The 13,701-nt window shown below is 44.8% G+C and overlaps 1 protein-coding gene across 4 annotated transcripts in view; it reads left to right on the top strand.

Annotated features, from left to right (window-relative positions):
* EXOC1 (exocyst complex component 1) overlaps nt 1-13,701 on the top strand; it is a 791,619-nt gene that overhangs the window by 615,136 nt on the left and 162,782 nt on the right. For all 4 annotated transcript variants that reach the window (XM_069631625.1, XM_069631623.1, XM_069631624.1 and 1 more), the window contains one exon: nt 11,915-12,098. In XM_069631625.1, the coding sequence (XP_069487726.1) occupies nt 11,915-12,098 (184 nt within the window). The remainder of the gene's footprint in view (nt 1-11,914; nt 12,099-13,701) is intronic.

The raw sequence follows: 13,701 nt of genomic DNA, 5'->3' as shown, positions 1-13,701 counted from the left end.
TCTATGAGATAAAGGTTCTGGCTAGAGTGGTGCCAGAGATCACCCAGAAAGAATGGAGGGTGCCATCTGATTTAGTTTTCAGCCCTGTGATAAGCCCAGAAATTGTGCCTGGCACCGTCCTTTCAATTGACCTACAGGATGTGCAAGTATCAGGCAAACGTATTGTGGCAATAGGACTGGACACGCATGGATATGAGTGGAGAACAGTATTATGCATAGACCCAAATATAGCGCTGAGAGATGTGACAGATGAAAAGCTGTTTACTGACACTGACGGGGAAATAATAATGGAAATATGCGTGCCATGTGACCTAATGATCCAATACAGAGAGATACAGAAACCCCTCATGGCCAGTGTCAGTACACCACCTTCTATATTTGATCAAGATATGAGAGAAGTACTATCAGAACTATGGACAACAGGGCCCCATGATGTAGGACTCTTACAAGGAGTAACACCTATAAAAATTAAACTAAAACCAGGAGCGGTACCACTTAGAGTAAAACAATACCCACTGTCCAGAGAAGTGGAAGAAGGAATAAAAGAAACAATAAGCGCATTACTACAACAAGGTATAATTGTGCCATCAAATTCACCATGCAATACTGCGATTTATCCGATAATAAATGCAAGGGGCGGGGCATGGAGAATGATCCAGGATCTCCGCACACTTAATGACGTCATACAAAGAGAGTTCCCTTTAGTGCCAAACCCTGCATCCATTTTATGCAGCGTCCCAAAAAATGCCACGTGCTTCACAGTTGTGGATTTGAAGAGTGCCTTCTTCTCAGTACCACTCGACACCAGTTGCCAATACCGAACAGAATTCAACGTAGGGGGTAAAAGATTTGAACATTGCAGGCTACCTCAAGGGTACTGTGAAAGCCCCAGCATATTTAACAGAATTCTGCACGAAGACCTCAGCAATATTGATGTAAAAAGCACAATAATTCAGTACGTGGACAATCTCTTTATCCGCAGCGAAAGTGAAAAGCAATGTAGAGCAAACTCAATAACGTTGCTGAATCTATTAGCAGCAAAAGGGTACAGGTGGATAAGGGTAAACTGCAATACTGCCTAGCAGAAGTACTGTATCTAGCACAGTTAATTTCGAAAGATGGCAAAAGGATTATACCAGACAGAGCAACAGCAATATGCCACACCATGATGCCTAAAACAGTACAAGAAATGCAACAGTTCCTTGGCATAAGCAATTATTGCCGTGCATTGATACTAGATTATGCTGCATACACACGCCCCCTTCTCCAAGCACTGAAAGATGCACAAAAGAACAGCGCCCCCATATAATGGATACAAGAAATGATCACACAATTCTTCAAACTACAAGATCCCATTACACACTCACCCGTTTTAGCGACTCCAGATTATGATCGGGAGTTTTAACTATTCTCACATTGCGATGGAACACTAACGACAGCAGTACTCGCGCAAAAGACATCACTAGGTCACAAGCCATTGGCATACTACAGTGGCACCTTAGACTTAATAATGCAAGGACACTTCGCATGCGAACAGGCCCTCAAAGCCACCGTTTTCTCAATAGAGAAAAGTGCCACCATAGTGATGGGCTGCTCGGTCACACTGTTTGTTGAACACTCTCTATTTGCAATATTAGAAAGGTAAAAGTCCACACTCACCACACAGAGAGCAACTGCATATGAAATAATAATATCCAGCCCAAACGTACACGTTGTACGATGCAAAATTGTAAACCCAGCCACATTCATTACAGAGCCCTGCACAATGGAGGACATGCAAGCGCACAATTGCGCTACATATGAAGGAGAAGACGATGACATCCCTAAAGAAAAGTGAAAATGCCCTAGGAGTAGGTGAAATGGAGGTGACATATACTTTGTAGATGGGTCAGCATCTATCGATTGCGAAATGAGAGAAAAGCACGTAGGGGCAGCTGTGGTAAGAATTGAAGGGGAAAAATACGAAGTGATAGTGCAGAAGCGCCTCCCCTCACATTTTTCGAACAAGCAGCAGAACACTTTGCATTAATTGAAGCATTGCATACAGCCAAAGGGTGTGCAGTGACAATATACTCCGACTCAGTTTATGTGACAACGATGGTACACTCAGGCTTGTCACAAAGGGGATTGTGGAGAGCGGATGGCTCCCCTGTACAACATGCAGCGCTATTGAATGACCTCATTGACGCATTAGCAGAACCATCAGTAGTGGCCTTATTGAAGTGCCAAGCACATACAAATAACACAGATGCAATCTTGCTAGGGAACGGGGCAGTAGACGCCGCCGCAAAAGAAGCGGCATACTTGAACATCCCGCAGTCAGTAGAATGTATAGTAAAAGGATCGGCACCAGACGACAAGGAAGAATGGTTAAGTTCTACACCCATACTTCAAATAATAGAGTTAATGAGACGTGCACCCCCCGATGAGCAGGAACTATGGGAGAAAAGAGGGTGCAAACAATCATCCACAGACCTACTATGGTGCCAGGAGATGACAGGGAAAGTGGTGATGCCAGTAGAGCTATTACAGATAGTATTTGAACAACTTCACTTTCCAGCACACGTAACAAAACAGCACATTGCAGCAGACGTCCAAAAAGGATGGTTCATACCCAATTTCCAGGAACACCTAATGAAATTAATAATAGAATGTACAACTTGTCAGACATAGAGCGCAGGAATGACACTCGGGACACTGCAAGGAACATTGCCACGCCCGTCAGGACCATTTGGAGAACTGCACATAGATTATGCCGACATGGGGGAAAGATGTAACGGGGCAGGATACCTCATAGTAGTGATGTGCCCCTTCTCACGCTGGGTGGAAGCAAGACTGTGTGCGCACCCAGATGCCAAGTGCACGGCCACATTTTTGGTGAGGGAGGTATTCCTGAGGTGGGGGATATGTGATGTGATACGGTTAGACAACGGTACACACTTTGTAAATGACCTTTTCAAAGAAGTGACCACATTGTTAGGAGTAAAATCAAACTTTGTTCGATTTATCACCTGCAAGCTAACGGGGTGGTGGAAAAAATAAACTCCCTCCTCAAGAGCAGATTGACCAAATTATGTCACACCCTTAAGAAAAACTAGGTATATTGCTTGCCTCTAGCACTGTTCCAACTCAGAACACAGCCAATTAAGGACCACTATTTAAGCCTGCACAAAATAGTGACGGGGCGGCGCATCCAAACACCACTATCTCCAGTAAGAAGAGCATCAGACGCTCACAGAGCTGCCACATTGCTATGGGATGAATTAAAGGACTATGTTACCAAACTGACACCGGCTGTGCAGAGTATAACAAAACAAATAGCACCTCCATTTACCCAAGAAAATGAAACTGATACAAATACACCCACACAGGACAGCCCAGCAGCACAGCTAATGCCTGGTGAACATGTGTACGTGCAAAGTTTCATACTTAGGTGGAACTCCCCACGATTTCATTGCCCCTATGAAGTAATACATTGCACACCCTCAGCAGTAAAAGTGAAGGGATTAAAGTATTGGGTGCATCTTTCGGATATAAGAAAGGCAAATGAAAGCACCACACTCCAGAGTGAACAGCCACAAGAACAAGCGATTGCGATTGCCTAAACAAAGAGTGATTAAAGAAATAAAGAGTATAATGAAAACTAGGGCAGTGACATAAAGAAACAAGTAACAAACAATGAATGTTACCGAATGAGAAAATAATATATATATATATATATATATATATATATATATATATATATTTATGAATAATTTCTGAGGCTTGTGGAATCTGCTTAGATCACATGCTGTGCATAGGCCAACATCTAGTGGAAGCTGCAGAGTATTACATTTGTTGTTTTCGAAACTCAAAAAGGGACGTCGACAGGGAATGCCAGTAATCCTATCCCTAGTGTGACGTCCACTGTATCCATGATCCCTCACGCGTCGAGGTCCCTCAGATTGTTTTTTTCTGACATACTAGACGGACGCGTATAGTGGAGTTCCTTTCGGCGATAAGCCATTGAATTTATATAAGTACGATAGTTTTTCTTTCTATCCTTTCCTCGACTGCCGTAACACCACGCAGAGGAAAGAGAAAGAATACTGCCGTCGGAGACCATCACGACGGACCGTAGGGCCTTGGAAGGCTGCCCCGGGCCTCGGCCCAGACAGTAGGGAGAGAGGGGGGAGGCCATTGTTAGGAGACCGTTTTCGAATGCATATTCTCCCCTTCCTACACTGTGTTCACCCAGCTGCCATCCCCTTTACCCAGAATTATGGGAAACACTCCATTTAAGTTTTGCCCTAAGTGCAACCGTAAATTCCTCTGGGTGGACAGACATTTAGTTTGCAACTTGTGTCTCCCGAGAGACCACGTTGAAACGTCTTGTCGACTGTGCACGGTCTTCAAGCCTAAGGCGTTTAAGGACCGTTCCACTAAGCGCTGGGCCCACTACTCCAGAAAACTCGAGGCCATGGACGTAGAAGGAGCCTTCAGCGATGCCGGACTTTCGGACGGCAAGGGCACCGGAGTAGCTTCAGCTACCCAAGCGCCGGCCCCGACCCCACAGGACAGGCCGGCGGCCATGTTGTGGGGACAACACCCGGCGGCGGCAGCGCTTCAAAAGCACACACCACAAAACACATAAACCCCAGTCGACATTCGACAGATGAGTCGAATACTCGATAACGTTCGACACCCCGTGAACGGTCCACCGAGACCCGGTCCTCTGAGCAATCTCATTCAAGATCGCCACAAGACAGGGCTAAGACGTCGAAAGACGGCAAGGGTGTCATACGAAAAACACCTTCCGAAACCTCGGCCCCCACACTCAAAGTTCGACGTTCTTCATCTAGTAAAACATCAGGCCGCCAAAAAGTCTGTTACAAACTCCTCAGGGCCCCAGGATGGGGAATAACACCATAAGAAATCCTCTAAAACCCTCATAGGGACAAGAGTCCTACTAGGGACAGGTCTTCACAAAAGGGAATTTTATCCAAGCCCATAGAGAAACCTAAAGACTCTAGGCCAAAGATTATTCCTCCAACTAATGAACACATGGGTATTCCCGACACTGTAATCCCAAGTTCAAAGGAATGGTCTTCGCAAGATATCGACAGAGTTATGCAAAGAATGTCCTTTATGGCGAATTTCTTTGAAAAAAAATCCAGATTATCTTCAAAGCTTTCAGACCACCCCTCCCACCTCAGCCCCTTCTGGCTCTCAGCCCTCTGTCTCTCAACCCCCTACTAAGAGAGCTCGTACTGATGTTCCCGCACAGGGCAGAATTATAGATCTATATGACCCTGAATCAAATTATTGATCAGGACACAGACAAACTTTATTATGGGGACGATGACGACCCAGACCAGGAGATGAACATGTATTCCATAGATTCTCCTATTAATGAAGACCCTCCAGTGGTAGATTCCCCTGTAGACAATCAATCCCTCCTCAACGAAGTCTTAACCAAAGCGGCAGAACATTTCCGCATTGACACACAGGAGGTACAGGAGGACAGAGTCTTCGCTGAACAATTGTTGGGAGACAAAAAGACAGTAGGACAGTTTATCCCACTGCTGAAATCTGCAACGCAGAATCCAACCTTATTTGGAGGCACCGAATCTCACAGGGGCCGTTAACACGTGTGGAAAAACTGTTCAGGCCTGCACCTTCAGAGCCCCTATACATAAGAGGCCAGTTAAAACCAGACTCTTTGGTGGTTACCACCACACGAAAGAGAGCAGGCCCACACCCCGTGCTTCCTCCAAGGCTCCTCCAGATAAGGATATAAGAAAATATATGCAATGGGCAGAAAAGTAGCCTCTTCTGCAGCCTACCAGACAAGAATTGCGAATAATGCTACACTTTTGGCAAGTTACAACTTCCATAAGTGGGAGATGGTTTCCAGGTTACTCTCATCTGCACCTGAGCCACTTAAATCTCAATTAGCTCAAGTGGCAGCAGACGGAAGAGCTGTGTCGACTTATCTCCTCAAGTCAAATTTTGACGCAGCTGACAAAGCAGGGAGAGTTATCGCAGAAGGCACTATTATAAAGAGTCACGCATTGCTTCGCCGATCAGGCTTCAGGCCACCTTAATTAATATGTCAGTGGAACCTGATGTGCTCTTCGGCAAGGCTATAGAAGACACACTTAAGACAGCAAAGGATGAGTATGACACTCTAAAGTCCTTAGGTCAGCTCACGAACAAGCCCATGGGGCAAAGAGGTAACAGCAATTTTTGCCGCTTTCGGGGCCAAAATTCTCAGAGGGGATCAGGATACAACCAAGGCCAAGGTTCCTATGGCAACAACCAAGGACAAACCTTTCAGGACTATCCACAAGGACAACGTAGAGGTCGTGGTAATCGGGGCAGGGGCCCAGCTCGAGGTGGCACCCCACCTCAGAGTAAGTGACATTCCCCTCCAGGTACCCTCCCATGCATCTCCAGTAGGAGGATGCATTTCCAACTTCACCCACGCATGGGAGGGTATCCCCTCAGACAGATGCGTGCTGTCCACGGTAGCAGGGAGCTACTGCATAGAGCTTCTTCAACGTCCTCGCGATCACCCCCCCGAGACAAAAGGTTCACTCAAAGAAACATCAGCAGATCCTTCTAGAAGAAATAACAGTGCTTCTTTTAAAGGACCTGATAGAATTTGTCCCAGCCAACCAGGTAAACAGGGGTATTTATTCAACGTACTTCTTTGTGCCAAAAAAAGATATAACGATGCTCCTAGTATTAGATTTGAGGCCTGCGAACAAGTATGTCAAGCCACAAAGGTTCCGCATGACTATGCTACAAGAGGTAATCCTGCTTCTAAAAAAGGGGGATTACATGGCAACACCGGATATGAAAGATGCCTATTTTCATATTTCAATGTTCCCAGCGCACAGAAGATTCTTGCGTTTCAAGATAGCGAACCAGCACTACCAATTCAAGGTGCTGCCCTTCGGAATAGCCTCGGCTCCAAGGGTTCTCACCAAAGTACTGGCGGTGGTGGCAGCGCACCTGCGTAGGGATGCAATCCCAGTGTACCCTTACTTGGACGACTGGCTCATAACAGGGGAATCACCTCTGATTTGCAGACAAAACATTGAGACAACAATCAACCTCCTCTTTCGTTTGGGCTTCTCGATCAAAGAGAAAAAAATCAAGTCTGGTGCCCAGCACCTCCAAACAGTTCTTAGGAGCTATTCTAAACCCAGAGGAAGGGTTCGTTTTTCCCTCAGAAGAGAGAGTAAAGAACTTGTTACTGCAAATACCACACTATCAGGCCGGCCGCCAGATAAGGGTACGCAAAGCAATGCGTTTAATAGGAATGATGGCATCTAGCATTTACCTGATTCACCACGCGTGCCTGCGCATGCTTCCCATACAGGAGTGGTTGGCGAAACAGTGGTCTCTGGCAAGTGGTCAGTGGGACGATCTAGTGGTCGTTTCGCCAACACTGGTACAAAATCTTCGCTGGTGGACGAGAGAGAATCTGACGAAGGGGAAACCCTTCTACAATCCACAGATACAAGCAGTGGTCACAACAGATGCCTCACTAGCTGGGTGGTGGGCGCAATACCTGCACCACACAGCTCAGGGTCTGTGGTCCCACTCCACGGCGCAGAACCACATCACGTGCTGGAACTTCTAGAATGGTTCAAAGCCCTCCAAGCATTCAAACCCCATTTAACAAGTCTGTCGGTGCAGATTCTAACAGATAGCACCACAGCAGTGTTTTATATCAACAAACAGGGGGGGGGACACGTTCTCCAAATCTATCCAGACTTGCACAGAAAATCTGGAAATGGGCGCAGATATTCCTGGCATCTCAACATGTTCAAGGGGAACTCAACGCTTTAGCAGACTCGCTGAGCAGAGACCCCCTGCCAGAAGAACATGAGTGGCGTCTACACGAAGAGGTTTTAGAACACCTCTTCTCCATGTGGGGTTTTCCCACTATAGACCTATTCGCCACAAGTGAAAATCGTCAATGCCAAGACTTCGGGTCCAGGTTCCCCCAACCAGGCTCCAAGGGGGAACGCCCTATGGATGAATTGGTCAGGGATGTTTGCCTACGCTTTTCCACCAACCCCACTGGTGAGGAAGGTGGTGAACAAGATCCACAGTGAACCAATGCCGCTCATCCTAGTTGCTCCTATGTGTGCGAGACAACCATGGTTTCCACACCTACGCAAGTTGGCGGTGTGCGATCCAATCAAACTCCTGTGCCGGTACGACCTACTCTCCCAGCACGAGGGGCTAACAGTGCATCCTCAGCCCAACTCAATGAATTTAGCAGCATGGCTCCTGAAATCATAGAGTTCGGACATCTCAATTAACCCCAGAGATGTATGGATATCTTGAAAGAGTCAAGAAAACCTAACTCAAGGCACTGTTACTATGATAAATGGAAACAATTCGTTATTTGTAGCCAGAATAAGCAAATCAACCCAGTTGATTGTACTCCTTCTAATGTTGTCACTTATATGCTCCACCTATTGGATGCAGGGTTAGTGTTCAACTCACTTAAAGTGCACCTGGCAGCTTGATCAGCCTACACCACTTCCCATAACAAGGTGTCATGGTGGAAAGTGCCAGTGGTCAAGACATTTATGGAAGGGGTAAAGAGACTCCACCCTCCAATTTCTAACCCACCACCAGGTTGGGACCTTAATGTGGTACTTACTAAGCTCATGGGCCCCCCCTTTGAGCCCATGCACAAATATAGTCTCAAACATTTGACTTTTAAAACTGCCTTCTTAGTAGCCATCACTTCCATAAGAAGAGTCAGTGAAATCCAAGCTCTGTCAGTGCAGGATCCTTTCTTTACAATACATAAGGACAAACTGGTTTTACAAACTCACCCTAGGTTCTCTCCTAAGTTAATTTCTAAATTCCACGTTAAGCAGTCTATTGAGCTACTGGCTTTCTTCCAAGAACCCAAAAGCTCTACTGAAGTAAAACTCCACACACTAGATGTGAGGAGGGTGGTCCTCTACTACGTAGACAAAACCAGACTGCTAAGAAAAACAGATCAGCTGTTTGTCTCCTTAGTGCCAGGCAGAGATGGAGATCGCGTCTCTAAGAACGCCATATAAAGGTGGATAGTCAGATGTATCCAACTGTGCTATTCCCTTTCAAATAAGACACTGCCTTTTACGCCCAGGGCCCCCTCCACAAGAGGTACTGGATCCACGCTGGCTTTCATTGCAAATGTTCCTTTAGACAGTATTTGCAAAGCAGCTACATGGAGCTTTATACATACTTTCACTCAGCACTACTGCATTGACACCCATTCCAAGACAGATACACAAGTGGGACAAGCGGTTCTAAGACACTTATTCGCTCATGAACCTTCTGACATCCCACCTCCTTCTTCCACTGCTCGCTAATCTATGCACAGCATGTGATCTAAGCAGATTCCACAAGCCTCAGAAGGGATACATTACTCACCATAATCGTATTTCTGATGCTTGTATCTGCTTAGATTCACATGCAACCCGCCCTTCCTCCCCTCGGAGAGAAGGCGCATGGATGCTTATGAGCTTGTCTGATAAGTATCTGCTTGGGTATAACTGTACTCGCGCTACACCGCATGCTACCTCATGTCAGAAAAAACACAATCTGAGGGACCTCGACGCGTAAGGGATCATAGGTACAGTGGACGTCACACTAGGGATAGTATTACTGGCACACTCTGTCGACGTCCCTTTTCGAGTTCGAAAACAACTGTAATACAGCTTCCACTAGATGGCGGGCTATGCACAGCATGTGAATCTAAGCAGATACAAGGATCAGAAATACGATTACGGTGAGTAATGTAGCCCATATCTGTTATCAAATACCTTATATAATTGTAAGGCCATACCAGCACACTGTAACTAAATTTAGTAATTCCATTTCTAACCTAGAAACAAGTGTTCAATAAAGTTTCAGGTAAGTAACCAAGTTTTGGATGCTGTGGTGGAGTTTTACAAGTTAGTCAAAGTTCTCCCTTATGAAGAAAACTGGTAGTCTGGTCCTTTAAATAGTGACACTTTTTGTAGTATTGGGATTACACATTTTCCATCTATGAAAGGGTCAGCTACAAATCCTGGATATCTATGGGGGTACCCCAGAGAGCATTCTTATACTGGGATTTCACCAATTATGTTAAGGCAAGGCAGCTTCAAAGGAGCACTTTATGCCCTATCAAACTCAGTGGAGGCTAGGGGAGATACAGAAACAAATATGCTAGCTTGCCCCTCAAACCTGGCCAGGACAGACAACAACCCCAGGTAAATCTAGGCAATTGGAGGCAAATGTGCACATCACTGATTGCAGCATTGGGGCTCGCAATCGCAGAGGTGTCTTTGTTTGACAACTTTGACAACTGGGTCCAGTAGTTCCAGTGTCTAATTACTGAAGACCACCAGTCTGGACTTTGGCTAAAGATGGAAAAGGGCCTCAGCTTCTGATCCCATGAGGAATGGGGCCCACCAGGATGGCAAAGTCAGGCGGAGCAGTCGATATGTCCCAGCAAGTGGCCTGCAGGCACCTTGATAAATAACAAAAGACGCTTCTTAGCAGAGAGCAGAAACAGCTGAGCGACAATGGCCAGGCCCCATGATGAAGATGCAGTGCAAGATTCCAATTCTCTGCACTTTGCAAATCCGGGAAAAGGAGTTCCCACTCTGGATGATGTGTGCCAGCTATAGGCCTACAGCACTTCTGAGCTCCATGATGAAAACTCTGAACTGGTTGGGCCATCCAGTTCTAGGGAGGCACTGTGACATGGCTTCCCTATCAAAGAAATCGCAAAGCTTCCCTTGCAGTCATTGTCCCAGCAACTGCTTCAAGTGTCACTCTGTGGCCTTTCCTAACTTGTATTCTTGGCTCCAGTGGACTGCTAACAGAATTACTCCAGAGCCTTCCTGATGTATAGAAATTTGGGCTGGAGAGACCCAAGCCCACCTATCGAAAGACCTACCACATGTGGTCAGCAAGGGCAGTGAGCTGAAAAGAGAAGGGCTTAAACCGGGCTCGCCATTTTGGCCATTGTAATCCATGTTAATGGTAAAATGGCTACTGTGCAGTAAAAAGAAAGATTTGCATATTTCTATTGTAATACGTCCACACTCTAGGAAGGGCAAAATCATCAAACAGGCAGAAATATTTCTAAAATATGAAGAGAGAAAGGAATCTTTGTTATAGGTCTGCCAGAAGAAAGCAATGGAGTAGAAGAGATGTGCCATTTTGCATCCGGGCAACTGGCTTCACCCCTCTTAACTTTTTGTAATAGAGCCAGTTACAAATTAATATTAACAAGTAACTACTACAACAATATTACACTATGATACTTGCCAAAGTGACAAAGAGTATGCTAAATGATCCCAATGTGGCACTTACGATGACGTGATCATCAGACTAACAAAATAGCTGTTTATCACATGTTTGATAATGTAAGCCAAACAAACATGTTTCATTCTACTTCACAGGCCCTTCTTTTAAGGATATACTTATGAATTGTTAATGCAGTGAATATATGAGCTCAACGAATATAATCTATTTTCCATTTGGAAATTTGACATGCACCATTCCTCTCTTCAAATTGAATTTCATATATTTAAAATGCAGATTTTCCTAAAGGATGTACACAAATAAGAATATAAAATGTCTGTGTAAGTACATTTTATTTTTAATACTATTGCTTGAGTGAAAAAGAAATTGGTAAGAAACTCCTGTCAGTGCCAGTGCTAACAAGGTGATCATTATATGAAAATTAACGCAAGTGGAGCCAGACTTGGACCTTTGTATTTTAGTGTAATGTTGGAATTGTTTGGTAACTTTAAGCAGAGATTTTTTTTAAATATGAAATGCTTTTCGGAAAATGTAGCTTCGGTTTCTCTTTTGCACCATAGTGAATTAATATGCATCTTGTATTTCCCTGAAGAGTAGCCAAATAAAGCAAATGGAAGACGTCAAGATATCGAAGAAAAGTAAAGTTGGAATTCTTCCATTTGTTGCTGGATTTGAAGAATTTGCTGAACTTGCAGAATCCATTTTCAAAGTTGCAGAGCGACGTGGAGACCTGGATAAAGCTTATACAAAGCTTATTAATGCTGTTTTTATCAATGGTGAGTTTTTATTTTTTTGTCCTGTCAGATTAGATGGTATTCGTGGTTATCTTGTGCACTGCACAGCAATATGCCGACGCTGGGCAGAGTCATGATTGGATTGTAATTCTTAAGTATTTAACTGATGTTCAATTATGGAATAGTGTGCGAGGTACATCTTCATCCAAAAAAGGTTACATGTATACTTTCTTTATTTCGTCAAACAGAATTGTAGTCTGGAGGTGAACCACCTTCTTATGCATTAGGTTTGCCCACGTGTAGTTACAACTGTTCCTGCAGTAGTAAGACACCTCTTGGATTTTGTTTAATAATCGAATGCTTTTAGAGATCTGTCAATTTTAATAAATGGAATGACCACAAAAAGTAGTTTGCCAGGAAACATGTTTCCAACTTAAATTGTAGTTGTCAATAGACATATTCCTACCACAGAAACAACAAATGGTGCTGCAGGATTAAGAATAAGAAAGTATGGGATGACTTCCTGTTCCAGGAAAGGAAACATGTAAGTGCAAGAAAATATATTTTGTTTTTTGAGAATTACAGAAGATATGAGCCTCTAGTCAGTAAACCGGACCGAAATATAGCTTTGCAGTTAAAATGTCAGATTTGGAAGACGTTGTTTTTATTATAACCTGTGAAGAAAATGTAAGACATAATTGCAGCATCATTTCAAGTGACAACTGTCTTTCTCAAACTCATGACGGACAATGAATCTTAAAATCGACTCTGCCAGTCATTCCCACCTGTCCAACAAACTGTCTGCTTTGGATCATTGATGAAAAGGATGTTGAATCAATAACTGCCGTAAATATGTGTTAGTCATATATGTTTCAATGTCATTATAGCAGCACATAATAATGGATGCACTATTGCTAGTGGTTACTATTTACTCTTCAGATTGTTTCTTCTTGCATGCCCCATCCTCAAAGCTTCTGGGCTGTGTGAGAAACCGCATGGTATTCTCCCACCCACTCCCTTGGGATCTTCCTTCCAGGGGGCCAGAGAAGGGCCATCGCTTTTGGATCCCGACCCTGGGGATGGACAAGCGAGGGAGGATCACCTGAGTGGAGGTTCACGAGGGATTGAGAGGAGGATACCCAAGGGCGAGACATGGTATTCCCCAGTCCCAAAAATACCTCAACCTACTCTCCCTCCGCCTTTGTGGGGTATCTCCAATCTCACCCCATCTCCCCTCCCCAATTCCAACAAATACTGAGATGAGGAAGAGGCAACTAAGATCAGTAAAGATTACTGAAAGGAATAACCTGGGGAAAAGCAGGGAAACCTACCCTAGAAAGAACTCAAGTTGTCCCACTAATAGTCAGGCAGTGTCAGGCATTTGATAGTGACCATTCTCAGCTGATTCCACTTGACTGGTCTTTTCACTATAAAAAGGTGTGGTCTGACACAGATGGATGAGTGAGTAGGAGAGCAAGAAGGAGAGTGAGTTGGGAGGAGAGCCGAGATGCCAGAGCTTCCGAGGACCGGAGGCTAGAACCCGAGACGCAGAGATGCTTAGAAACTGCAGTGCAAAAGAGCAGAAGTGTGGCGAGGGAGTAGTGTTTCCAGGAAGGGTCTGGGTATGGGAGCCGAGGGGCGTGCT

The sequence above is a fragment of the Ambystoma mexicanum genome, chromosome 6q (assembly GCF_040938575.1).
Source record: "Ambystoma mexicanum isolate Mex_15411 chromosome 6q, UKY_AmexF1_1, whole genome shotgun sequence".
Classification (NCBI taxonomy): domain Eukaryota; kingdom Metazoa; phylum Chordata; class Amphibia; order Caudata; family Ambystomatidae; genus Ambystoma; species Ambystoma mexicanum.
Note: the sequence above shows the minus strand (reverse complement) of the source record. Positions and strands in the feature narration are given on the sequence as shown.